Source organism: Colletotrichum paranaense (genome assembly GCF_030867605.1).
Source record: "Colletotrichum paranaense strain IMI 384185 chromosome Unknown Scaffold_11.1, whole genome shotgun sequence".
NCBI lineage: Eukaryota > Fungi > Ascomycota > Sordariomycetes > Glomerellales > Glomerellaceae > Colletotrichum > Colletotrichum paranaense.
The window spans coordinates 1,088,504-1,111,300 of NW_026848969.1; the positions used below are offsets into that span (position 1 = coordinate 1,088,504).

The following is a 22,797-nucleotide window of genomic DNA, read 5'->3' on the forward strand; positions in this document are numbered from 1 at the left end:
AGGTGCTTTGGCGCATCGGCTGTTGGCAGGGCAACAATCGACCTTGAGCTCTGGTCCCAGTGGCCCCAGTGTCCCCAGTACCTCCTTATCAGGGCGTTAAGTGGCTACAGGGGTCTGTGGCTGACAGGAGCCGCTTCAACCCCGCGAACGCCGTCGCAAGCCGAAGATTGACTTACATCACCCGCCATCCTTCGGGTTAGCAACGAGGGCCTACCTCGTCTGAGCCGGCTCCCGTCCTTCAATTCCCTTCATCTCTACGAATAGAACTCACACAAACCACAAGGCATTGGCTTCTCAAAAAGGGATCTTTGGGTTTTCTATCTCTCTCTGTACCATTCACAATGAGGTCGTCGTCAATTTCATTACGTCCACTGCGGCGAGCGCTGGCGCCGTCGGTATCGACACAACTTCTGCCACCCCTTGCAACGGGCCCCCGGCTCTACTCGACACACCCGCCCAATGCAAAGCTCAACATACCCGTGGACTACGCGACAACGTCACTCCTCGCGCACTCTTCACAAACTGCTCTCGGCACGGCCGAATTACCGGCGGAGGTGCGCGATGGCACGACAAAGAAGATGAACCTGTTTCAAGCCATCAACGATGCTCTCTCCATCGCCCTGGCTGAGGACGACTCCGTCATGGTTTTTGGCGAGGACGTTGCCTTTGGCGGCGTCTTTCGGTGCACGATGAAGCTGGCAGAGACGTACGGTGCCGACCGCATCTTCAACACGCCATTGACGGAACAGGGCATCATGGGCTTCGCCATTGGCGCGGCCGCGGAGGGTATGCGGCCGGTTGCTGAGATACAATTTGCCGACTACGTCTACCCGGCCTTTGACCAGCTCGTCAACGAGGCAGCCAAGTACCGATACAGGGACGGCGCCTGTGGCCGGAGCGTTGGTGGTCTGACGGTACGCATGCCCTGCGGCGGCGTCGGCCACGGCGCCCTCTATCACTCGCAGTCGCCCGAGAGCTTGTTCACGCACATCCCCGGTCTGCGGGTGATCATGCCACGGTCACCTCTACAAGCTAAGGGTCTGTTGCTGGCGGCCATCCGCAGCAATGACCCGTGCATCTTCATGGAGCCCAAGATTCTGTACCGCGCGGCCGTCGAGCAGGTGCCCGCGGGAGCGTACACGCTGCCGTTGTCCAAGGCGGAGGTGCTGAAGGAGGGCAAGGACGTGACGATTATCTCGTACGGACAGCCGCTGTATACTTGCATGTCGGCCATACAAAAGGCCGAAGAGGAGCTGGGCATCTCTGTCGAGCTCATTGATCTTAGAACGCTGTACCCCTGGGATAAGGAGACGGTATTCCAGAGCGTGCGCAAGACAGGCCACTGCATCGTGGTGCACGAAGCGATGGTGAATGCTGGTATCGGTGCTGAGGTTGCTGCCACGATCCAGGAGGATCCTGGTACCTTTTTGAGGCTGGAGGCACCGGTTGCAAGAGTTGCTGGATGGAGCATTCACACCCCGTTGCTTTATGAGAAGTTCAACATCCCTGATGTTGCAAGTAAGTGTTGCCTCCTCCCCATGATAAATGCTGCAACGATTTCTAACGTATCTCAGGGGTTTATGACAATATTAAGCGGGTTCTGGATTATTGAGACTTGGTAGGGGACCAGGAGTGATAGGGAAAATAAAGAAGAAGAAAAATCCAGAACATAGCACATACCCTTAATGACATGCCATACAGCTTCATAAGTAATGTTCTGCTAGCTTTGGATATGAATTGGATGCAGGTAGCAGCGAACCCGTTGACATGTTCGCTTCGTGATGGGGAAGTACACCATGAGTCCACTTCCTTCAGCTTAAGTGGAGGTCCCGCGCTAACAATTAACCCCCTTTCCCAGCCAATCCGCCCCTCCCCATGTCCCGCCTCCAACTGCCCCGCATTACGTTTCAACGTTCGAGAGAGGCAGACAGCTCTCCATTTACTCCGTACAGCCGCAATCGTTACCGACTCAACGACAGACTGATTGCGCGACCAGAACCTTTGACCCTTTCCGCCGCACCAGATTGCAACCTCACAATGTCCCAAGTCGAGACCGTGTCCTCCTTCGTGGAGGGTGCTCCCCCAGGCGAGGTACCTTCCCACTTGCCTCGAGCTCCATCCCCTTACGACGCGCATGACGTCGCGAAACGCACCCCAAGCTGACCTCGATTGAAGCTCGCAGATGTTATTGCAGGTAAACCGCACTTGCCTACCCTAACCCCCAATTCTGCCACGAAGACGAATGGGCCGACAGCTCCGAACGAACTGCTAACACCGTCGCAAAGATATCAAGTCGCTCACCGTATCGGACCCCGAGATCGTGTCCAGCCTCGAGCCGGCTTTTGAAAAGTACAACGAGGAGCAGTTCGTCACGGTGAAGCTGCCAGGCGGAAGCCAGCAGGTCATTGTTAGCGCGCACAGCTCGCTCGGCGACGGCCAGTACTTTGACGTGGAGAGCTCCACGAGCTTCTCCTTTGACCACACCACACAGAAGGCGAGCAACGTGCAGAGCTACGTTTTGGAGAGCGCCAACTCGGACTTGATGTATGTTTTTTTTTTTTTTTTTACGGGAATCGAGACAACAAGATGAGGACAGTGATGCTGAGAGAGCTACGTGAACAGCAAGTCGACGTTGAAGAGCCTCGGCCCCTATGTCCAGGAACACTTCCCCAACGCCGCGTACGGCGTCTACCCCACCGAGAACGATTCCAAGGTTGCCGTCATAATCGTCTCGAACAAGTACTCTCCCAACAACTTCTGGTACGTGATACCCCTATAGCGCTCTTCCCTAAGCGTTCCCCACCGCCGCGGGTGCATGTACTAACCCATGGGATTACCATCAGGAACGGCCGATGGCGATCAGTGTACATCTTCGACCCCTCCTCCGAGGCCCTCGAGGGCTCCGTCAAGGTCGACGTGCACTACTACGAAGACGGCAACGTCAGGCTGCTCACGAGCCGGCCCAGCCAGGCGTCGGTGTCATCGGGCACGGGCGCGGGCATCGTCAAGGAGATTGCGGCGTCGGAGAAGAAGTACCAGGAGGAGCTCAACAGGGGGTTCACGAGCCTGAGCGAGGGCGCGTTCAAGGGCCTGCGACGACAGCTGCCGGTGACGAGGCAGAAGATTGAGTGGGACAAGATTACCTCGTACAGGCTGGGCCAGGATATTGGCGGTGGCCGGAAATAAAGAGAGAGTGGGGAAAGAAGGACAGAAAGAGAGAGTCTTTTGATTGTTAAGGGCTACATATAGAGTGTTTGCTCGACTGGTGCATTCAGCATGCCAAAGCTAGGAATGGTTTAAAAAGCTTTCTTTACCAACACATCACTTTTGCTATCAGGAGGGTTTTCAGTGCAAAGAAGTACCTTGGTAAGGACGTATGCTTCATTCCCACGTGTGATCCTGGGAAGGGTGTCGACAAAAATAGACTGCGGAAGTCACCTCTTACCTCAACAGAGAGACTCAAGGAAATTTAGCAGATAAAGAATGCAACTGAATTACCCCTTTTAGCTTTCGGGCCATCAGGTTGTCCATTGCAGCAACCGTCTAGAAAATAGAGGAGGAAATGTGTGGTAGACGGAATTGTCAATCGAACCGGCGGAAATTACTTAATCGGGTAACATATCGCGATAACATCTTCACGACCGCCCATAAAGAAAAGAGCTATCGCAGCCGATTATCTAAAAAGAGTCAAGAGCTGAGGCCTGGATCTCAATCTTGTTACCCCGCGCGTTCCCCGCCTTTTGGGCTCATACCAAGTCACAAGTGGGAAGCCTGGCACTCGGGAGGGAGTTCAAGGGGAATGACGATACCGGAGGCCGGAGACCGCACGGGACTGCCTCGGCATCATCCCGAATCTCCCGAAGGGTGGGTTGCGGGATTGGGGGGAAATATCCGTACGGCGGAATTGGACACTCGATAGGTTCCATACGTCAGGAAAACGTGTCGTTCGGAGAATCAAGGAAAGTTGATGCTGGCCTCTCTCTCTTTTGTATTTCGTGAGTTCATGATAGCTGAGGTAATGTTCCGTTGGAGGAATTGGACTGCCCGTATGCTCCGTGGGATCCGGACTCTTTTAATGGTCAGTGATCAGTCCGTCCGAAGTGTATGTGCGTGTGTTTTTGGGCGGCCCTTTATCTGCGATGTCACAGATGCGAGGTACAGACATGCAGTGTAGTAGTGTATCCCGTACGTGTGTGCCCCAGCTGGTCCAGTCCAGACTCCCAGCCCGGAGAGCCAGGCTAATTCACCTAGTCCAGCCCAGGAAACCCCGCGGAACGGCGAGATAAGGCAAGATCCGACGGAACGATAGCGTCAGTATTGAGTCGATTGACGACGAGGGGAGGGAACGGCGCAGATGGCAAGGGTGGGGGACGGTATGCGTTCCCCGTGGAAGCGGGATTTGGGAACAATGACCTTGCAGCGGTACGTGTGGGCATTTGCGGGACTTGGTGTTGCAGTCGGGCTGCTGGTGAACCACGAGAAGGCGTGGGAAGCAGCAGCGATTGGCAATGCGAGTTTACGAACACGAATAACTGGGGAATTTGACCCCGAAGACGAGAGGCCGCGCCGGACCCTTGTGTACAGTAGAGTACAGACAGACACTCGGTGTGCTTGGGGGGACGTCGTAGTCGGTTTCTTCCAAGATACCTTTTATACAAGCTGTACCGAATACTGCGTAGAAGGGCATTTTGCATAATAGAACCGCTTCGGTAGCGGACACCGATGTGATTCCGCCCCGTTGGAGGATTGGAGGGGCCATGCGTTTCGAAACGAGCTAGCAACGTGCTCTCTTTCTTTCTCAAAGTGTCGATCGACCGCGGAAGCTGGGGGCGGTAAAGAGGTGGAAGACTAGGTACGAAGTAACCCCCGGTACTAAGCGGCGAGTGTTTAAGTTTTGCAGCGGGAGCCCTGACTCGACAATTCGCTTTGGGAGTATCAACGGGCGGGGTGAAGCGAAGGAAGACGTGGCTGGTCCAGGAAAGGCAGTTTTGCCTTGGCCCAAGGTCCTTGGTTCCGGTTGATGGCTATGGCAAATCGACGCGGGTGTTGTAGGTGAGTGAGACTCGAGTATACGAATTACCTTGGCCTGAATGTGAGAATTTGGGGTATGTGAACAGGGTGTGTGCTATGCGTCAAACGGTGGCAGCCTTGGAAGGGTGTCAAATGTCTGTCTGGCTGGGGTTCAACTACCCGAGTGCGATGCCGAGAAGGAGGCCGGCGAGCTTCTCCTCTCTGGTCTAAGCAAGAAGGCCATGGAACTTGTGGAAGTAGTCGGGTCCTTTCCATTGTCACATACCTACCGGTAATACCTTACTTGCCTACTGAGGTAGTGTCCTGACTCTACAAGGTACCAAGTTCCGCCAGCTAAATTGGCTCCCCCCTTTGAAATCGCACCTTCTTCCTTGTGCTGCCGCCTGCCTTACTGTGGTGCCTCTCTTAAGTATCCCCGGCCCACATTCACTCCAGCGAATCACGGCAACTGTGCACTAATTTCTTCTTTTCTCATTGGCTCAAGACACCGTCCACCCCTGAGCGGACTGCTAGTACCAAGCCCAGTACTGTTGTGAGGTGTCCACAGGTAGTGACCGCTTGGTCCCAGCGGAAGCTTCCATCAGCTGTCAGTCCCAGTCCGCAAAGTGCTGCGCTTTCCCCCCCCCCGATTTTTAACGGGGTCCCGCGATAAAGCAGTGTGAACGGGCTCAACAACATCCGAGGGACCTCCTTCTCGTCCGATTCCTTTTTCCTTACTTCCTCCTGCACCAAAAAACCTACCCTTCCTCTCTCACCTAATCTCATCCCCAAAGCCAAACTTTTCCGCCTGCGATTCTTTCCCTCCGCTCTGTGTTGCGCAAACCGAATCGAATTCTTCACACCGAATCCTAGCCAAATCAGCAAGGACCCTCAACAAACTTCCCACCCCTCCGATAAACAAGGAAGGAAGAAAAAAATAGGAGCCACGTTTACCAACAACAATCCTTTACCGTCTCTCTACACACAAATCAGTCACAATGGGCGCTGTCGAACTCACCTACCAGGATGTTGCTGAGCACAACACCAAGAAGGACATCTACATGGTGATCCACGACAAGATCTACGACTGCACCAAGTTCGTCGACGAGCACCCGTAAGTACTTAGCTAGACCTGCTTCTGCCTCCCGCCACTCTCGCGCCAGTACCCCTCCTCCTAAGGATTTCAATTTTTCTCGACGAGTACCTCCAACTGACCTCTTTTTCCTTGACAGCGGTGGCGAGGAGGTTCTTCTTGACGTCGGTGGTCAGGATGCCACCGAGGCTTTCGAGGATGTCGGACACAGCGACGAGGCCCGCGAGACCCTGGACCAATTGTACCTCGGTGACCTGAAGCGCCAGGTGAGTCAAAGCAATGATTCTTACTTTGCCGCGATCGCGCGCGCAACGTCCGAGCTGCAGAAAGCAATCGTGCTGACTTCCCCCCTTTCTACAGCCCGGAGACCCAGCTCCCAAGAAGCAGGTTGCCGCCAGCAGCTCAGCTTCCAGCACCGAGAGCCCCGGCTTCGGCATCGGCCTGTACGCCGTTCTCCTCGTCGGTGGCGTCCTCGCATACTTCGCCTACAACTACCAGCAGCAGCAACAGCAGCAGTCCGCATAAGACACAAGCTGCATTGCTACGGTCTTGGACTTCTTTTTACAGCAAAGCAGAAAATGCTGAGAGGGTTAAGGGGCTCCCACCACGATCGCCACCGCCGCTCCCCCGAAAAGGGGGAAACGAGGATGCGCGCGCCGCCGCCACTGCGATGAAGTCGGGGGCTCTGGTCATTGTCTTCAACAGGCGGAAACTTGGGTTTGAAGAGCGAGAGAAATGGGGGCGCAAAGGTTTGTTTTGAAAGCCTTTGCGTCACCTTGAGGTCCCATGGATGTGTTACGAGCTGGCGCAGACGGGTTACAGGGGAGCTTTTATTCACGGGCAGAGGATCTGGCTGGTCGAGCAACGGCCGAACCGAATCTGCCGGGAGAAGATATGCTTTTAATAGAATATACGTTCTGGTCATGATACTTTGTTGGAGATTCTGCACTGGATATACTGAATAATAGGGTTCGTTACTCTTGGCAGACGGTAACGCAACCGTTCAAACCATTGCGTTCTCTGGTGATTGTACAAACCGCTTAGCAGTGAGATCAACAGACGGAGCTTTGGGTACGGCAATTGAGATTGTAGTCACAGTGACTTCGCCCACGAAGATTGAAGATTGAGCTGCTACAGTTTCACGAGTTGCCACATACTTGCGTTCACAAATTGCCCTGAGAAATCAACCTTCGCTTCTCCCAAGAAAGCTACCACTCTTGCGTCAACCTGGTGTTTCCATGAGCCAGCATGGCCCGTGCAAATTATGACCCGCGTTCAGGTCCCTCGCCCATGCTGTTAACCTCGGAGACTCAATGTGCTAGAAGGCTGGAACCCATCAGCTCGGAATTTTTATGCGCGAGAAGCGGAATCGGGGCGTCTCCGTATTCCGAACCAACCGGATTGCACCGTGGCTGAGTTATCTCACTCTTCAGTCTCCACCCATTCACCAGCCACGTCCGTGCGCCACATTATCGAACGTCCCGTCCTGGAGAATTGAACTGACCAGCAGCAGGCAGACAGCCAAGCACCTTGAAGTTCATTACTTTCCATTGTATCGACAAAGCAACATTTTTGCTTCTCTCCCACACCGGATGTCAACCTCGCGACGCGGACGAATATATGCGGGGTAAAAGCGAACCGCGACAAAAAGATTTCGGATATTTGCAGGCTTCCGGGCTGATTAGCGATCGAGTCGAGAGGAATACGGTCGGCGACTTTTGGAGGCTGAAGCTTAAGATAGCTCGACGATTGAAAGAGAGAGGACAACAACGGTGCGACCCGCGAGCGACGATCGATCTGGATTGACACGAAAGATTCTGATACGGTCGAGACGAAGGAAGAAGAATTGAGAGGGTTTCTTCTGGCAGCATCTCCTTGCGGGAAGGCGGCCTTCGACGTGGTAGCTTTTGAGCTGAGATACGCCAAATCCTCACTATATCGATCACCTCCCGGCCAGTCACGTCGTAAATAAGCCCACAACTATAGCTTCTTGCGCCAGGCTTTGGATAGTACCTCTTTCTGACGCCACTACGAACGTCCCGCAAGGAAGGCCACGAGCTTCGGAAAGACCATCTCCTACGGCATCGAATACCCCCCACTATTGCCCATCATGTCTTCCCTTCTCGAAAAGCAGAAGGCTATGTTCAGCAGCTCGCTGGCCTCGGCCGCGAGTAAGCTGCAATCCAAGAGCACATCTCTTGCGCCGCCGTCACCCTCCCCGTCCGTCAGCAGCATGGCGTCAGCATCCAAGAACGACACCACCGCATCGGGCAAGCGGAAGCGCGACCCCAACGCAATTGTGTACTCGCAGCCTCAGAACACTAGTTTTGGTCAGGAGGTCTTTACACAGATGCAGTATGCGCTGGAGTGGCTCAAGGGCAAGGACGAGCCCAAGACGGCGACCGAAATCTTTGACCACCTGGGCCAGACCCGCAGCACCGACAAGCACAAGCAGCAGCTGGTGGAGGGCATGCGGCGGCACCCGCGTATTCAGTGGGTGCCCGATCCGAAAATGTCCGAGCAGACATGGCGGACGGGCACGTACGTCCACCGGCCCATTATCCCCGGCGTCAAGGACAAGATGACGCTCCTGCGGCACCTGCAAAGCAAGCGGGACGCCGAGGGGACCAACGTCAAGGACCTCAAGGACGGGTGGCCCGACTGCGACCAGGCACTGATGGAGCTGGAGCGCGAGCACAAGATCCTGATCGTCAAGACCAAGAAGGAGCAGCACCCGCGCGCCATCTGGCTCGACGACGCGACGCTGCACCACCACGTCGACGACGAGTTCAAGCGCATGTGGAACGTTGTCGAGGTCCCCTCCACCGACGACATTGTCAAGAAGCTTGTTTCCGTGGGCCAGAAGCCGGCCAGCGCCGACCCCAGCACGATCAAAAAGGTCGACTCCAAGAAGCAGCAGAAGAAACGGGCTGTTAGGCGCACCGGCAAGACGACTAATACGCATATGGAGCATCTGCTCAAGGATTACAGCCACATGGTGAAGCGGTAGACGCGAGCTACCTAGTGTTTATATACAGGGAAATGCATTTTCGAAACGGCGTTCTGGGTTCGGACGGCGGAGAGAGACGACGAACGGACGGACAAACTTCATTTAGCAAAGACCTGGGACAGGCATTGCTGTCCTTTTTCCGTGTCAGTTCTTTTTCCCTTATAGACGGATGGGCAGGTTCATAGTGGGCTTTTGTGCCGCAGTTGATGCAGAGAACAAGCATTTCACTCATGCGGGAGGCAGGGAACTATGAAAGTTACACCCTAAAACAAAGAACAAAAGAAGAATGATGAATATCCAGCATTACTACATTCTTTGACGCTGTGCTATGGGAAATGATGTTATTGCCACCGCCATGCCATATTGCTGAAAAGTCAACAAGAGAATAAAACAAGAAGCCAAACGAACAGACAGGACATGCCTCCCACCCCCTCCTCTCCCTTTCTCACATTATCCTCAGTCCTCTCATCATGGCTCGATAGAGGAAAAGGAACCCCCCCCCCCCTAAAAGAGAAGGAAAACAAAACACCACCAAGAAACTCAACACCCTTCCGTAACCCGCTCAAAAACCCTCAAAAACACATCCGGCTCCTGATTCCCACCAACCCTCCACCTCCTTTGCACCGTAAACGTCGGCACCCCCGTGACCCCCGCCTTCCTCGCGTCCATGACCTCCTCGTCGACAACTTCCCCCGCGCGATCGCTATCGAGCGCGGCCTCGACGTCGGACTCCTTCAGCCCCGCTGCCTCGACGGCCGTCTTGACGAGGTAGGCGCGGTCCGAGATGTCTGCGCCGAGTTCAAAGTGGCCCCTGAAGAGCGCCTCGAGGAGGGCGTCTTGGGCTGCGGGACCGCGGGAGACGAGGGCGAGGCGCAGGAGTTTGTGTGACTGGCGCGAGTTGCCGGTGCGGCCTGTGACGTTTAGGGCGATGCCGGTTTGTGTGCAGGCGGAGGTGATGCGGGATAGGGCGGTGGGGAGGTCGCCTGCTAGGGAGAAGCGGGTTGTGTACATTTCGCGTTTGTCGTAGCCTTTTTGAGGTCGTGTTAGGAGGAAAACTGCTTGTTTGTGTTCTTGTTTTCATGGGTGTGGTGTTGGAGCTGTGAAATAAGTTGGCGGTTGGTGTGAACGGATGAGAAAGGGGGGGAAGTAAGGTTGTCGTGGGTTTTTGGTATAAGTGAGAGTGAGGGAACATGAGAGAGAGATTTTTCCTCTGCGACAAAACGATATGAAGCGGAAGACATGCTCTAAATTTCAGGGGAAACAGACAGTAAAGAGTAATGGAGAAGACGAAAACAACGTACCGGTGCTCTTCAACGCCGGGCTCAGATAGAACGGCTTCCAGACGACCTCGAACTCGGCGGTAGGGTCCACGGCGCGGTATTGTGAGATTGCGCGGTCGAGGTTCCTCTTGCCGACGTAGCACCACGGACATAGCAGGTCCGTGACGGCCTCGATTTTGATGACCGTCATTCTTTAATTATCTCGGTAGATGGCTACCTTTGTTGTTGTGTTGTCGTTGAGTCTTGCCTTATACTGACGAAGGGGGTTTTATGTGATGACGGTGAATGATGGGCGATGAGGTTGGCCGCGTGGTGTGTAGCATTCGTCAAGGATATGCCCTACGATGGTAGACCGCTGGAAGAAAACAAATATGATGAGATTGTCGATTATGAAAATGGAATCACTTGGCTGTTCGAATCTGATGAGTAAACGAGTGATGAGAAAAAGACACCAAGGCGTCGTTTATGCCTTCTGTCGTGGTTTCTCGGCACCCGCCAAGGGCGTGTTTTGGGCGAGTTGTGTAAGCCACAGAGGGTCGGTCCAGTTTGTCAACCCAAGATCGAAGGTTGGCCTTGACAGCTCCCGGGTTCAAAAAATAAACTCTGTCGGGGAACAACCACCGGATGTGTGTGGATTTTGGTATCAAACTGAACTTGCTGCACCCTTCTGGAAATCTTCGGGAACGTCAAGGGGCAGCTGAAGTACAGCTAGTAGGGGAGAGAAGGGGGGAAGAGAAAGAGTAGAAGAAGGTGTGGGTATTAGAGTTTCCTTTCTACAACCTGCGCCAACTTTGTCAGAAGTTGCGGCGATCTTGCGGATATATAATAGGTTGTTTGCGCCGTGAATCCCCGTCATCTCATGGCTTTGCACCACCAGTCTAATCCCACATTGTTGGCATATGGTGTGCGTGTGTGTGTGTGTGCATGTGTTTGCGTATGGGTGGTGGTGGTGGTGGTGGTGGTGGACGCGTGGGTTGGGTAGGGGGAAAAATCTTGGAAACGAGGCAGGAAGACTAAAGTACCCTGCTAAGCTTGCCTACTTGGAATCAAAGACGCAAGGTCCAAGGAACGAAAGTATCGAAATGAATACTAATCAACGGGCTCGTAGCTTGCTCAGCGCGGCTGGGTGATTGATAAACTAATAAACGTCGCTCCCAAGGAAACGCGAGAGAGAGCGAGGACGGACCACTTTTCCCCCTTTCCTTGTGTTGTCTTCTCTCGAATGTGTCACCCTTCGGGCGAACAGTAGGAGAAGACTGGGAAAAAATAATACATAATCCTTTCCTTCGTACTTCCTCTCCTGATACACACCCACAACCTCGATTTCTTGTCTTACTCTTTTTTCTCGACTACTAATCCAAAGAAGAATGACCAATTTCTCCGGGGCGCGCGCGCTCTCCCCACCTAAGCAGCCCGAAACCCGAGGTGCTTGGAAAAAGGACCGTCACGACATCATCACCTCTTGTTCATAACGTTATGACTAGAAAAATGAACCATCAAAGAACCCGAGATGTCTCGCACCAGGCTTTTCGGATTCAACACTGGAAGTGTCAGATCCCACCGCATCCCGCCGGCTTCCCCCCCCTCACTCTGAACCATGGACAAGACTTTCGCAAGGCCACTCAATTACAAGTTCACTAATCATCTCCCACACGGCTCACCACAAAAGTCGGAAAGGCGCAAGTTTGATTTGAATCCGGAACTCGGGGCAACAAACGCCATGTGCCTCGCCTCCCACCCCCGGCAATTTTTTGATTTTCTGATTATATCATCATTTCTGATTACATCCAAACGTGAACAGACAAAAGTACAAAGTATGGAGATGAGAAAGGCGACGTGAGAGGGGGGAAAAAAAAGGAATCGCCTCGGATTCGTTTCGTGAACCTCGGCGGTTCGGGTACTGGTTCACATATATTACCGCCAACCATTTTCTTCGCTACTATCGTCGCATTGCCCGGACTTTTGGTCTCACACTCTCCTAGTCTATCGACTTTGTTATTTTCCCCTTCAATTACTGCACTCTCATCCGTCTCAATCTGACGCAGAGGCAGGCATCTTTTGGTTGAATGGCACCGATGGATGATAACCACTTTGAGGTAAGTATTTTGACAGGGTAGTAGGCCTCGAGTCTTGGTCATGCCGTAACGAAAGTCGGCCAAGAAACCTCTTACATGACACCGAGCGGGACCCTCACACAATAACCACCCGCTGCCTGCCACATTGCACCCTCCCAAGTGATTCATATGTCGCTCAATACCCTGGCTCCATTCTCACCATTGCAACTACCATTGTTGCTGCTGCTACTATTGCTATTGCCACTGTTACTACTATGATCGTTATCATCTTTCTTCATGTTTCATGTATTCCTTGAAGAGCACGCCTTCAACAGCGCAGTAACGTAATCATCATTATGGCATGGGTTACAACGAGGGGCAATCGACCGACGTCTACTTTTCCACTCAATTACCTTCCACAAAGGCTTCATTGAACACATGTTCTCCGTCTCAAAAAGAAAGAATGCGTGCTGAGTAAGAGACAACGGTGATGATTTCCAAGTGTGAGTGCGTCCGTGTGTACACGAGCAATTATAAAAATAAAGTATGTTCAATGAACATCTACCAATCATTCCACAACACCAACTCAACTTTCCAGAAAACGTGACAATGAACGCGCAACGCACATCCTGTTCGCCTTGTAACACTTATGTACGAAGTTTGCGACATTTTTTGCGGCTGGGAATCAACCAACCGCCAAGTGCAGCGTGCGTTAAGTAGTGGGACACACACGCCAACCCCGGATCGCCCTCCAACGGGATCTAGATTAATTCCCACCTCCACTGATGATGCACAGGTAAGCCGCACGCGGCAAGCAGATATGCACGCGCACACTGACCATCATGAGATCGGTCCTCAAGCTCTCCCGGTCACCTTACGGCTCTAGCTCCGTCATCTTCAGCATTTTTGTAATGCAGGAGGAAGAACATGCAAGCATCAGTAACAAGTTGAACGATTGAGGAGAGAAACAGATTGCTACGCGCATTCGTTGTCTAGTACAGAGTACAGTGTTGCATACAAAACATTGCATATCAGAAAAAAAAAAGAGGCACGTTCCTTTCTCGAGCGAGTCTCCGCCAATTCCGTGGGCGTGCTGCTCAAGAGCACGCCATGTCCTGTCTGGGAACTCCTCCCAACCTTTTTTGCCTCCAGCCAATGCCCATGGAGACCCAGCCATCATGAAGTGTGTGTGCTTCCCGCCAGTCTATGATAACAAAAGAAAAGGCGGTTGTAAAACAAACCGGATGACTGCCCGCCCTTTGGTATCTTCCTGACCTTGTCCCGGTGCAGCCCGCAATATTAAAGTTGTATGTTATTTACCGACCCCACCCTTGCCATGCACAAACTTTTCGTACCGCAAAAAGAAGAAGAAGATGAATCCACACCAAGGAAATCTTTCTGGCCATCTGCATTCCTGGTAATCCCAAAAGACTCAAGGAGTGACTGCTGGCGATAGTGTTACATGTGCCGTCCCTAGTGAGCACCTGCCCACAGCTCGCCTTGACGGCCCTTAATATCATAGGCTCCAGCAGGGGGCTCAGTGCTCTGAGGGCGGCGGACCTGAGCTGGGTTGCCGTAAAACATCTGACCACCAAGCGAAGGCGCAGAGGGGTAGGCATCGGGATCGGGGTAGGTGTAGCCACCACCGTTGCTGCTATGCGAGGGCGACGGCACGTGCGATGGAGACTGCCATCCGACGGAACCCATGTGAGGGCTACCGCCAGCACTGCCGGGGCCAGAGTGTTGCTCGACGCTGGGCTCGAGTGTCGGAGGCGGTCCATAGCTGGTGGGGTGCGAGGTAGGTCGCATACCAGTGTTGTAACCTCCAGAAGATGTCGATGCCGGGCTGCCAACATGCATGTCTCGCTGAAGGTGAACCGGGAGTGAGCTGTTGCCCATGTACTGGAACTCGGAGTTGGCACGGTGCATGCTGTCGGCACTGGGGGACATCGAAAGGGTGCGCTGGCCAGGCGAAGGCGTGGTAAGAGGCGATCCACGGTTGGACATGGCATCTCCATCAGAACGAGTCGTGTTCGGCTTGCCAGTGGCTCCACGAGCCGCCAGAGCAGCAGCGGTAGCCGCAGCGGCCTCCTCTACTGTACCAGTGTGGTGGTTTTGATGTCTGGTCAGGGTAGTACGGCGAGTGAACGTCTTCTGACAATCGGCATACGGGCACTTGTACGGACGCTTGCCGGAGTGGATACGACGGTGGCGGGCCAGAGAACTGCTGTCGCTGAAAGGCTAAGGCATTTATTAGCACAAGACAGGATTCCTCGTTGGAGAGTCAGCTTACCTTGCCACAGCGCTCACACATGTGAGGCTTCTCTCCGGTGTGGACTCGCTGATGGACAGTGAGAGCAGATCGCTGGATGAACTGCTTTCCGCAATTGGGGAAGTCGCAAACGTGAGGGCGGATTCCGCTGTGGATGCGTTCTGGAAGTAAAGGTTAGAGGTGGAATCTCATAGATCAGCATACATAACATACCGTGACGGGCAAGATCACTTCGGCGAGCAAAGCCCTTGCCGCATGTGCTGCACGGATAAGCCTTGGTGGGCTGCTGAGGTGCCTGCTGCTCGGGTGCCTTGTATTGAGGCATGCCCTGAGACATATCATGCTGAGGGATTCCGGGCAGGATTACAGGGCCGGGTCCCATATGGGAGACAGGCATCTGCATCTGCATCGGAGCGCCGACCATGGCACTGGGTGAAGGGTAGGAACGCGGGACGCCTTCCATTGTGTGACGGGAGTGTTGGGAGTATTCGGAGCCGTGAGGAGAACCGGCACGGTCCATCGGTGGTTCGGGCATGTTTCTCGCTGTGAGTTGGGGGAGTTGATGCATTTGACGTTCGGGAGTAGTTCCGTTGTGAATGTGTTGCATAGCGGCGGCACCTCTTTGATTCATCAAGTTGCCAATGTCCATTACCTCGCCTGGAATAGGCGACCTCATATTACGGCGAAGAAAATCGCTAGCAATAGTCGGGATCCCTGCGTGGATAGCCAGCTTGAGATATGTTTTCGGACGACTCTCCGCGTCAGGCGAAGGTGACTTTGAGTTTATAAAGACTGCGCTGTCTAGAGAGAAGGTTGTTAGCGTGATAATCTTCCGAGGGGCGAAGACTCTGAACATTGGAGGTGCGTGACGGCGAGGTTTTTGGGGGCAGCACATCGCCACGGGTGGGAGCGTTTGAGCAGCGTCCATAGGCAGGGTTGTGTAAAGTTCTCCAGGGCGGGGGTAGCCTGAATTGGGCTGTGGCATGACTAGGTGTGCCAGGAGTACCCGGCGGCGGGCTATTTGAATCAGACTGACGGGTTTCGCTCGCAGGCTTACCTTGTGCGGATGATGGATGAAATCCGGGACAGACCGATCACAGATCACAGACCAGTATGTTGCTCGTTCTCGAAGACTAGGCTTGAGCTTCGCCTGGACCGTACTGAAGAATTGACGATGTGATGATCAATCAGATCTCTAACCGGAATGCTCGTTTGATCGGTTGTGTTTTTGGTGATCCGAGATATATAGCGATCTCCAGCGTCGTCACAACTCAGTATCGTGACGTGGCGCAATAGAAAAATTTGTCTGTCGAAGGCACAGCCCACCACATATACGCCGAGAAGTCACGGGGTTGAGACGTGTGCTGATCGCTTGTCGTATTTGAGGAAAGGATGGGGATGCCTTTCTTTCGGATATGCGTGATTGAGCCGACGGGTGACGGGAAAGGAGAATGAGAGGGATAGTCAAGGTGTAGAGGGCGGCTCAGTCAATATGATCTAGATGACGCGCCACTAGTTAGTGATCTCGTCGGCACCTAACAGTAGACAATCGAGAGAAAAGGTTGATGTGGCATGCACAGCAGAGCATGTGCGAAAGCCAAAGGATGAGTAAAGAGGAAGAAAAAAAAAGGACTGGTGCCTCCGGACCGAGGGCTTGACCAGTTGTGTCGAGAGAGATGGGTGGGTGTTTGTCAAAGTTCGCGTGTAGGAGGTCTCGGACGAGAGATGAGGTAACAGGGGCCAAGAAACCTTGATCGGGGGTGCAGACGGTCCGGCAGGGTTAGGGAAGGAAAAGTGGGTCAATGAGGAAAAGCGCGGGAAAAATTGCTGAAGCAGCACCTGGCATGAGAAGCCAGGGCAGCCACAGCCAGGAGGCGCGGCAGGTGTAGGTGCAGGGTACGTATCGTTTGTGCAGCAACCGGCCAACAAGCACGTCGACACAGCCACAAGATTGGAAGACGCGGTGACAAAACACTTTCGGTGGACTAACGAGCGGAAGCAAGTTGAAGCCAATAATAAAACAACAAGTGGTGGTTTTATAGAGGGTGAAAGGGAAGCCTCGGTCTGGGACTCGACATTGGCCTCGAAGCGTAATGACGAGGAGTAGACGGCAAGGGATGGCGTACCGGTATGCGAATGCAAAATGAGGATAGGGATAAATGAAAGGAAAAAAATATGAAGCTTCGACTTACTGCAGAGAGTGAGAGCAATGGGTATCTCAAGGATGACTATCGGTAGGCGTAGGGGAGTTTCTTTTCTGGGGATTGGAGATGGGAACGTCGCCCGTCGCAAGGAAATGGAAGAATGGGACAAAAATGAAGAAGAAAAAAGAAAGCACGGTTGACCTGAGTTTTGTCGGTGCTGCAGAGGCAGAGGAAGGGTATGAATATGTATGGAGAAGGAAGTCAAGGTGAGAGGAGGGAGCAAGGTGGTGGTGTAAGGTCGGCCCTTGGCTTTTTGGCGTTTGGGTTGCGAGTTGGCGCGTTGGCGCTGGCGTTGGCGTTGGCGTGCAAAGGGTCGAGTGAGGGTCGAGGGTCGAGGGTTGTGTGTGCGTTGTATGGGAAAGAGCAAGGGGGAAAGGTGAAGGGAAAAGAAGCTGTGACGCAGCAAGCGGAGCGCAGGCAGGGACGGACGGACGGGGTTCGGCAGGTGTTATAAAAATGTCAACCACGGAGACGATCCTTTTAGTGAGACCGGGGGGGAGATGGAAGAAAGGAAGGAATAATGGAAGGAAGGGGGGGAGGGGTGTGCGATGTACCTAGGGGCACGGCACGCACAGCACACGCAGTACGGATACAGCTTGCTGTGACTGGGCCTGTCCGTATTGCTGCTCCTGGCCCCTACTCCTGTTCCTGCACCTGAGGGACTGGTGTGGTTTGCGTAGTAAAACGGATCGGTGAGAAAAAAAGAATGGGGTCGATACGTCGAGTCGTCGAGTCGAGTCGGTACACAAAGTATCCGTACGGTAAGGTATGTATGACTGGTTTGGCTTTTGCGTTGTTGTAGCTTGCTGGATGGGTGGGATGGATGGATCGAAAGAGGGCTGGCGTCGGAATCCTTATTAATCTTATGAATCGAACAATGTCGTTCGGATACGCAGGTACGAAAAGAGGTAGACGGATCAGACTATGGATATGAGAAAAAAAGAGGAAAGAGGACAGCGTGTAATATGAGTTTCTTGCATGCAAATTGGGCGAACATGTACCTTTGCTGCTTGACCCATTGCTCACACCACGCAACCACGCCTATCAGTACCTACCCTACACACATCTCTCACAAACCTCAGATACCAACCGTCTCTATTCGTAAGGTACAGACGATGTCCTCACACATCACACTCACACATGGACTTGCGCACACACGCAAAACGCACGTATCGTCAGTCTTGGAACAAGAAGAGAGGGTACATGACATGTCGAGAACCAGAGAGCGCACCCTCCCCCCAAGTCAGGTCAAGTGAGATCCCAAGTGCGGAAGCTTGGTGAATTGAAACGAACGGTTTAGCTGGGACAACTGGGGGCCATTGACGCTGAAGCAGGAACGAACGGGGGTGCGAGGTAAGGTACAGCAGTACATGGGTACGAAGGTACAAGGAGACGTCCAAATGGAACACACTTCACGCTCAGCACTTTTGCAAGGCACTTGGATACTTGGGTACTTAGGTAGCGCATGGAGACAGACAACCATCATGCTAAGGTAAGGTACCGCAGCACCCACCTAGAGGTCATGAGGTACTTACTAGGTCGGGTCGGGCTGGTGTTGCCGCATGGAAAGAGCAACGACACATGAACCGATTATGGGTAGGTACGAGGGTGCGTGCGGCCTGCCCCCTTCCAGGTTTCCCTTGTTGTCTTGGAGCTCTCCACTCGCCCCTGCACTGCTGGTGTACCTTCCTCGCCCTTTTCTCTCTCTTCCTGCGTCGCCCCATGTCCTACTGCGTAAGGTACTCCCTCTCTTTCCCATCCTCTCCCTCTCCTACCTTACCTTGGCCGGCACCGGCTGTGACGATGTTCAAAATATCGAGGTACCTTGAAGTGTGCCTGCCACCGACTGCTCTAGCTGTACCTTGCCGATGCACGGTGTACACAGAACAGACAGTGCGAGGCCGATCTTGTCTCTTCGGCAAGTGGAAGGGGGCTCCAGTGCTCAGCTTCCCTGCCTCTGCTCCACACTGCTGGGCCTGCTCAACCTGGAGTCGGCGGCGATCGTCTCTGTGCTGCCGGTTGGGCCACCGCCGACCTCCAGGGGCTGTGACCATCTTACGAGCTCTACCTAACTATGCGTGAAGCAACCGTTTATTCTGTGCCTTCCATTTCCCATGCATCTCTTATGGATACCTTAGAGGAAGAGAGAAAGTGACGGCATCAACTTCCCCTGGACAGATTTGCAAGGCAACTAGACGCAGCGGCTTGCCAAGGTAATTGACTTGAATGGCAAGTGTCAGTGGCCAGAAAGAGACACTGCCTTGCTCCTGCCCCTGATGCCTCTCAGCACATGTACATCGTGTGCCTTTTCCATACAACAGGAGAAGAAGTACCTATCACGACACCGCACCTTCTTCACTGTGAAGTACAGAGTAAAACACTCGTACGGATATGAAGCGACAACTTTCAATCAACGTCCTGCTATGTTTTTCTCCCATCCGATATGCCTCCTGTTCTATTTCTTCTCAAGCTGTCTTCTGCCAAAGCCCTGCGGCTGACTTTTCGTACTGGGGTGCCATCGACAGTTTGCGGCTGACAGCTTGCCAACGCCGACGGAGCACCACAAGGCCACTGCCCTCGAGTCTCAACACCATCAACACAACTGACAAATGGGCCCTCGACAATGCATACAAACATCACGCTCGTTGTCAGACCAATCTGCACGCAATGCATCATCAATGGACGAAAAGGGGAATAGGGGACCATCTTTCATCACTCGAATCCGCTACCGCTGTCACCTCCGCTGCTCATCATCATCACCCTCAGCCCGCCGCCATGCAGACGCAAAGTAATACTGTACGAATGCATCCAACTCTCAAACTTCTTTGACCCCCTTCTTTTCTTCCATCCTTCCACACAGCTCAGGGGTGCCTCGCCAAATCGACAGGCCTTGCTGCGTACCTTACCTTACCGATACCTCTCGGATGCACACAGTATGCCTCCGGCTGCCTGGCAGCTGCCCTCGCCTAACACAGACCCCAGCAATGCTATTTGGCTTTTCTCTCGTTTTGCCTCGTCATCATCAAACAATCGGGTTATTTCTGCCATCATCTCCACCCCAGTAGTGGGTCGCTCCTCTCCCACTCAGGAGCGAGAATGGCACATCCAATTTACCTTTCGCAACCCCACATACAAAACCTACGATAGGGCGGAAACCAGGGGCTTGGGTGTTCGCATGTGTTTCCTTTGCCTCGAGAGTCGAGAGTCGAGAGTCAGGTCTTGCCTCCCCTCAAATCGCTTTTCCTCCGGTCCAGCACTCGGCCAAGCTGTGTGGCAACCTAGAGAACTCACTCTTGCGTTGCTTTCTTTCGAATGCGATCAACCACGTTGGGTCAATGATGAAAGACAAAATGTCTTCGTCCTCTTAGCCAGACACGTATCAACCATTGTTCATTCGGCACCGCACGCGAATATGCTGCCCGCCTATCGATGACTACGTCCGCAAGCAAGCATCTACGGAGTGCTCCGTATGAGCCGCTACCCAGCAGCACTCAAAGCTCATCAGATAAGCTAGACTTGGCGGTGCTTTGACCCTGCGCCGGACGAATGTTCCAAAGCTTCCATTTGGTCACTGCCCTTCTCGATTGGGCAGTCACCGTTGGCACTGGCCGAGCACCCTCGAGCGTACGCTGTCAATGAGGACAGACAGAGTGTGGTCAAAGCCACTCCATTTCGCAACGCCATTGCGCTGCAGTACAGATACAACAATACGGGTTTCAATACTGACTGTACAACTGCCCATCCACTACAAAGTATCTCGCGAGTCCAAATATCCACCCTTGCTCTCCAATGGCGAAAATTACAGATGGAACACTGATGGTTGACCGCACCTCTTCTCACCACTCATCTCCCACGCATCACACTCATCAAGAGAACCCGCGACCTAGCCGCCTCAGATGCTGTCGCTTCCCTCTTGTTTGCGTTGACTTCCTCTTGGCGGCCGCTTCTACAAGTTCCATTAATTATGCCGGGCTGCAATGTTACGGCAACGAGGTGCAGAGTGCCATCCAATGAACGCTCGGACACCTCCAAATTTGCTACTACCCTCAGAGCACGTATCAAAGTCGCGAAACAAAGTTACGCTGGAGCTGTTTGAACGACCCCCTGCTTGTTATTTCTTGCCCATTCCTATCCGGCTCTTGTCACTGACGTTTAGCGCACAGCCAGGTTTTACGCCGTATGGATGCCTTAGCATGGCCAATCTCGATCCAAGGGCCCTGTAAAAGGTGCGAGGGTGCGACAGTACAAGGTGCAGGGACTCCCGGCTGCTCCGCCATACCAAAGATTCAAAGGGGCATGGTCGTGGAAGGGCTCCATTGCTTCTGGAAAAGATTGGCTGTTTGCCAAAAACTCTGTGGACAGCCGTGTCGATGTCGATGCAGAGGCCCGACAATCAGGCACAAGCGGCTCGAGGTTGGCAAGATGGTTTGGCTGATGCCGTCACCGTTGTCATGTGCCCAAATTATTGGAACCGGGGTCTGCCCACGGCTCTTGGGATGACAAACAGATTGGCACATCGGAAGAGAGGCAGAAGGACAACAGTTGAATAACTTGCAATGGGTTCTTTCTCAACGTCCTCGATGGTTATCGTACCGCTTGCTACCCCTCAGTTTTCGTCTTTATTCTTAACTGAATATCTCGGAAACCTTTGGCGACTCTGTGCGTCTCTGGCCCTGTATCCGTATGTCTTTTTCAAAGTAACAAAATGCTACATCGACTTTCTCGAGCTCCAAGGGCGAATATTTCTACACGCTAACGTTCGGTAGCGTAGGGAATAAAAAAAAAACCAGAGTCGAGTGACGCGACGGCCGTACGTCGAATAATTTCTCCTCGGATTGGTTACCCTTGACCGAAGCCCTGCATTGGCATCACCTAACACGGGCAAGCTCATAACAAATATGCATGGCTTGCGATGTCCTCATAGTTGTCACGCGGAAAGGTACAACAACAACGACGACGACGACATCAAGACGCAGGTACCGTCTGTTTAGCGACGACCTTCATGTCCCAGGACTCTACCACTCTTAGGGCCGCCCTTTGCGCTAAGGACAAATGAACATCAGAGCTAGGGAGCAATGGCCAAAAAGGGGTGTTGCCAGCATCTCTGACCGAAACCCACAGGGATGTGAGCACAAACCTGGCGCAAAGTTGAGTGCGTGGGGAGGCCTAGTGGCCCTCGCATGCAGCCAGGAGATTGATGCTAGGCCTAGCGGGGAAGGTTTCCAGAATTCTTCTAGAAGGCATCGACGGCGTGTGAGCCGCCGTGGAATTACAGCTGCGTCAAAGGGATGGGCTGCGCCGCCGTCTCGCCGCTTCATCTGCGACGAGGGTGGGGTGCTCGATGTCAATCTATCCCTGGAAGGCCTCTTTCTTCTCTCCATTCCTTCTGGAATACTTCGAGAAGGTTGGATGAATACAGGCCCCCCCGGGTAATTGACCGACGAGCACAAGATTACACGGACTTTCTGCTGCACAAGGCAAGGCCCCAGAGCCAGGCACCTTGTGTCGTATCAGCCTTGAACCGGGGGGCACTCGCGCGCGCAGACTGGGGGCCCGTCTCCCACTGGCCCATTGGCTTTACCGTTATTGGGATCCATGGCAAAGGGGCGTGTGTCAAGAACGGGCCTTGAGGCCTCAAACACGCCGTTGACAGCGCGCCGAGGGCTTTGGACGTATGTTTGTCGCCCTGGCCGCCCGTTCGAATGCTCGCATGGCTGCCTTGACTTACGAACGGGACAGCCGGCTGCAGAGTAGGGTTGGATGTTGAAGGACTGGACGATTTGCGATGCAGTCAGGCTCGCCGCATGACCAGCGTCAAGCATCAGACGCCAGAGCACTCACGAAAAGACACCAGACTGGCAGATAGTACCTTGT

At 53.5% G+C, this 22,797-nt stretch overlaps 8 protein-coding genes across 8 annotated transcripts; 6 read left to right on the forward strand and 2 right to left on the reverse strand.

Moving 5' to 3' along the window:
• Window positions 1–341: 341 nt before the first annotated feature.
• On the forward strand, window positions 342–3,186 carry CPAR01_12681 (transketolase; the record flags this gene model as incomplete). The annotated part of the gene is made up of 6 exons (XM_060496936.1): window positions 342–1,518; window positions 1,859–2,091; window positions 2,176–2,194; window positions 2,286–2,544; window positions 2,623–2,760; window positions 2,844–3,186. 6 exons carry the CDS (start codon window positions 342–344, stop codon window positions 3,184–3,186), a joined length of 2,169 nt encoding a protein of 722 aa, XP_060344469.1.
• A 2,822-nt stretch (window positions 3,187–6,008) lies between these two features.
• Window positions 6,009–6,628, forward strand: CPAR01_12682 (cytochrome b5; the record flags this gene model as incomplete). The annotated part of the gene is made up of 3 exons (XM_060496937.1): window positions 6,009–6,124; window positions 6,243–6,369; window positions 6,464–6,628. 3 exons carry the CDS (start codon window positions 6,009–6,011, stop codon window positions 6,626–6,628), a joined length of 408 nt encoding a protein of 135 aa, XP_060344470.1.
• Window positions 6,629–8,213: 1,585 nt separating this feature from the next.
• On the forward strand, window positions 8,214–9,113 carry CPAR01_12683 (transcription initiation factor IIE subunit beta; the record flags this gene model as incomplete). The annotated part of the gene is made up of 1 exon (XM_060496938.1): window positions 8,214–9,113. The coding sequence occupies one exon, from the start codon at window positions 8,214–8,216 to the stop codon at window positions 9,111–9,113; it is 900 nt and encodes a 299-aa protein (XP_060344471.1).
• A 540-nt stretch (window positions 9,114–9,653) lies between these two features.
• Window positions 9,654–10,583, reverse strand: CPAR01_12684 (DSBA-like thioredoxin domain-containing protein; the record flags this gene model as incomplete). Its single annotated transcript, XM_060496939.1, has 2 exons — window positions 9,654–10,141; window positions 10,415–10,583. 2 exons carry the CDS (start codon window positions 10,581–10,583, stop codon window positions 9,654–9,656), a joined length of 657 nt encoding a protein of 218 aa, XP_060344472.1.
• A 2,513-nt stretch (window positions 10,584–13,096) lies between these two features.
• CPAR01_12685 (uncharacterized protein) lies at window positions 13,097–13,333 on the forward strand (the record flags this gene model as incomplete). Its single annotated transcript, XM_060496940.1, has 2 exons — window positions 13,097–13,243; window positions 13,295–13,333. 2 exons carry the CDS (start codon window positions 13,097–13,099, stop codon window positions 13,331–13,333), a joined length of 186 nt encoding a protein of 61 aa, XP_060344473.1.
• Window positions 13,334–13,920: 587 nt separating this feature from the next.
• Window positions 13,921–15,704, reverse strand: CPAR01_12686 (uncharacterized protein; the record flags this gene model as incomplete). Its single annotated transcript, XM_060496941.1, has 3 exons — window positions 13,921–14,688; window positions 14,741–14,880; window positions 14,933–15,704. The coding sequence occupies 3 exons, from the start codon at window positions 15,702–15,704 to the stop codon at window positions 13,921–13,923; spliced, it is 1,680 nt and encodes a 559-aa protein (XP_060344474.1).
• A 5,008-nt stretch (window positions 15,705–20,712) lies between these two features.
• Window positions 20,713–20,937, forward strand: CPAR01_12687 (uncharacterized protein; the record flags this gene model as incomplete). Its single annotated transcript, XM_060496942.1, has 1 exon — window positions 20,713–20,937. The coding sequence occupies one exon, from the start codon at window positions 20,713–20,715 to the stop codon at window positions 20,935–20,937; it is 225 nt and encodes a 74-aa protein (XP_060344475.1).
• A 1,581-nt stretch (window positions 20,938–22,518) lies between these two features.
• Window positions 22,519–22,677, forward strand: CPAR01_12688 (uncharacterized protein; the record flags this gene model as incomplete). Its single annotated transcript, XM_060496943.1, has 1 exon — window positions 22,519–22,677. One exon carries the CDS (start codon window positions 22,519–22,521, stop codon window positions 22,675–22,677), a length of 159 nt encoding a protein of 52 aa, XP_060344476.1.
• Between the last annotated feature and the right edge of the window lie 120 nt (window positions 22,678–22,797).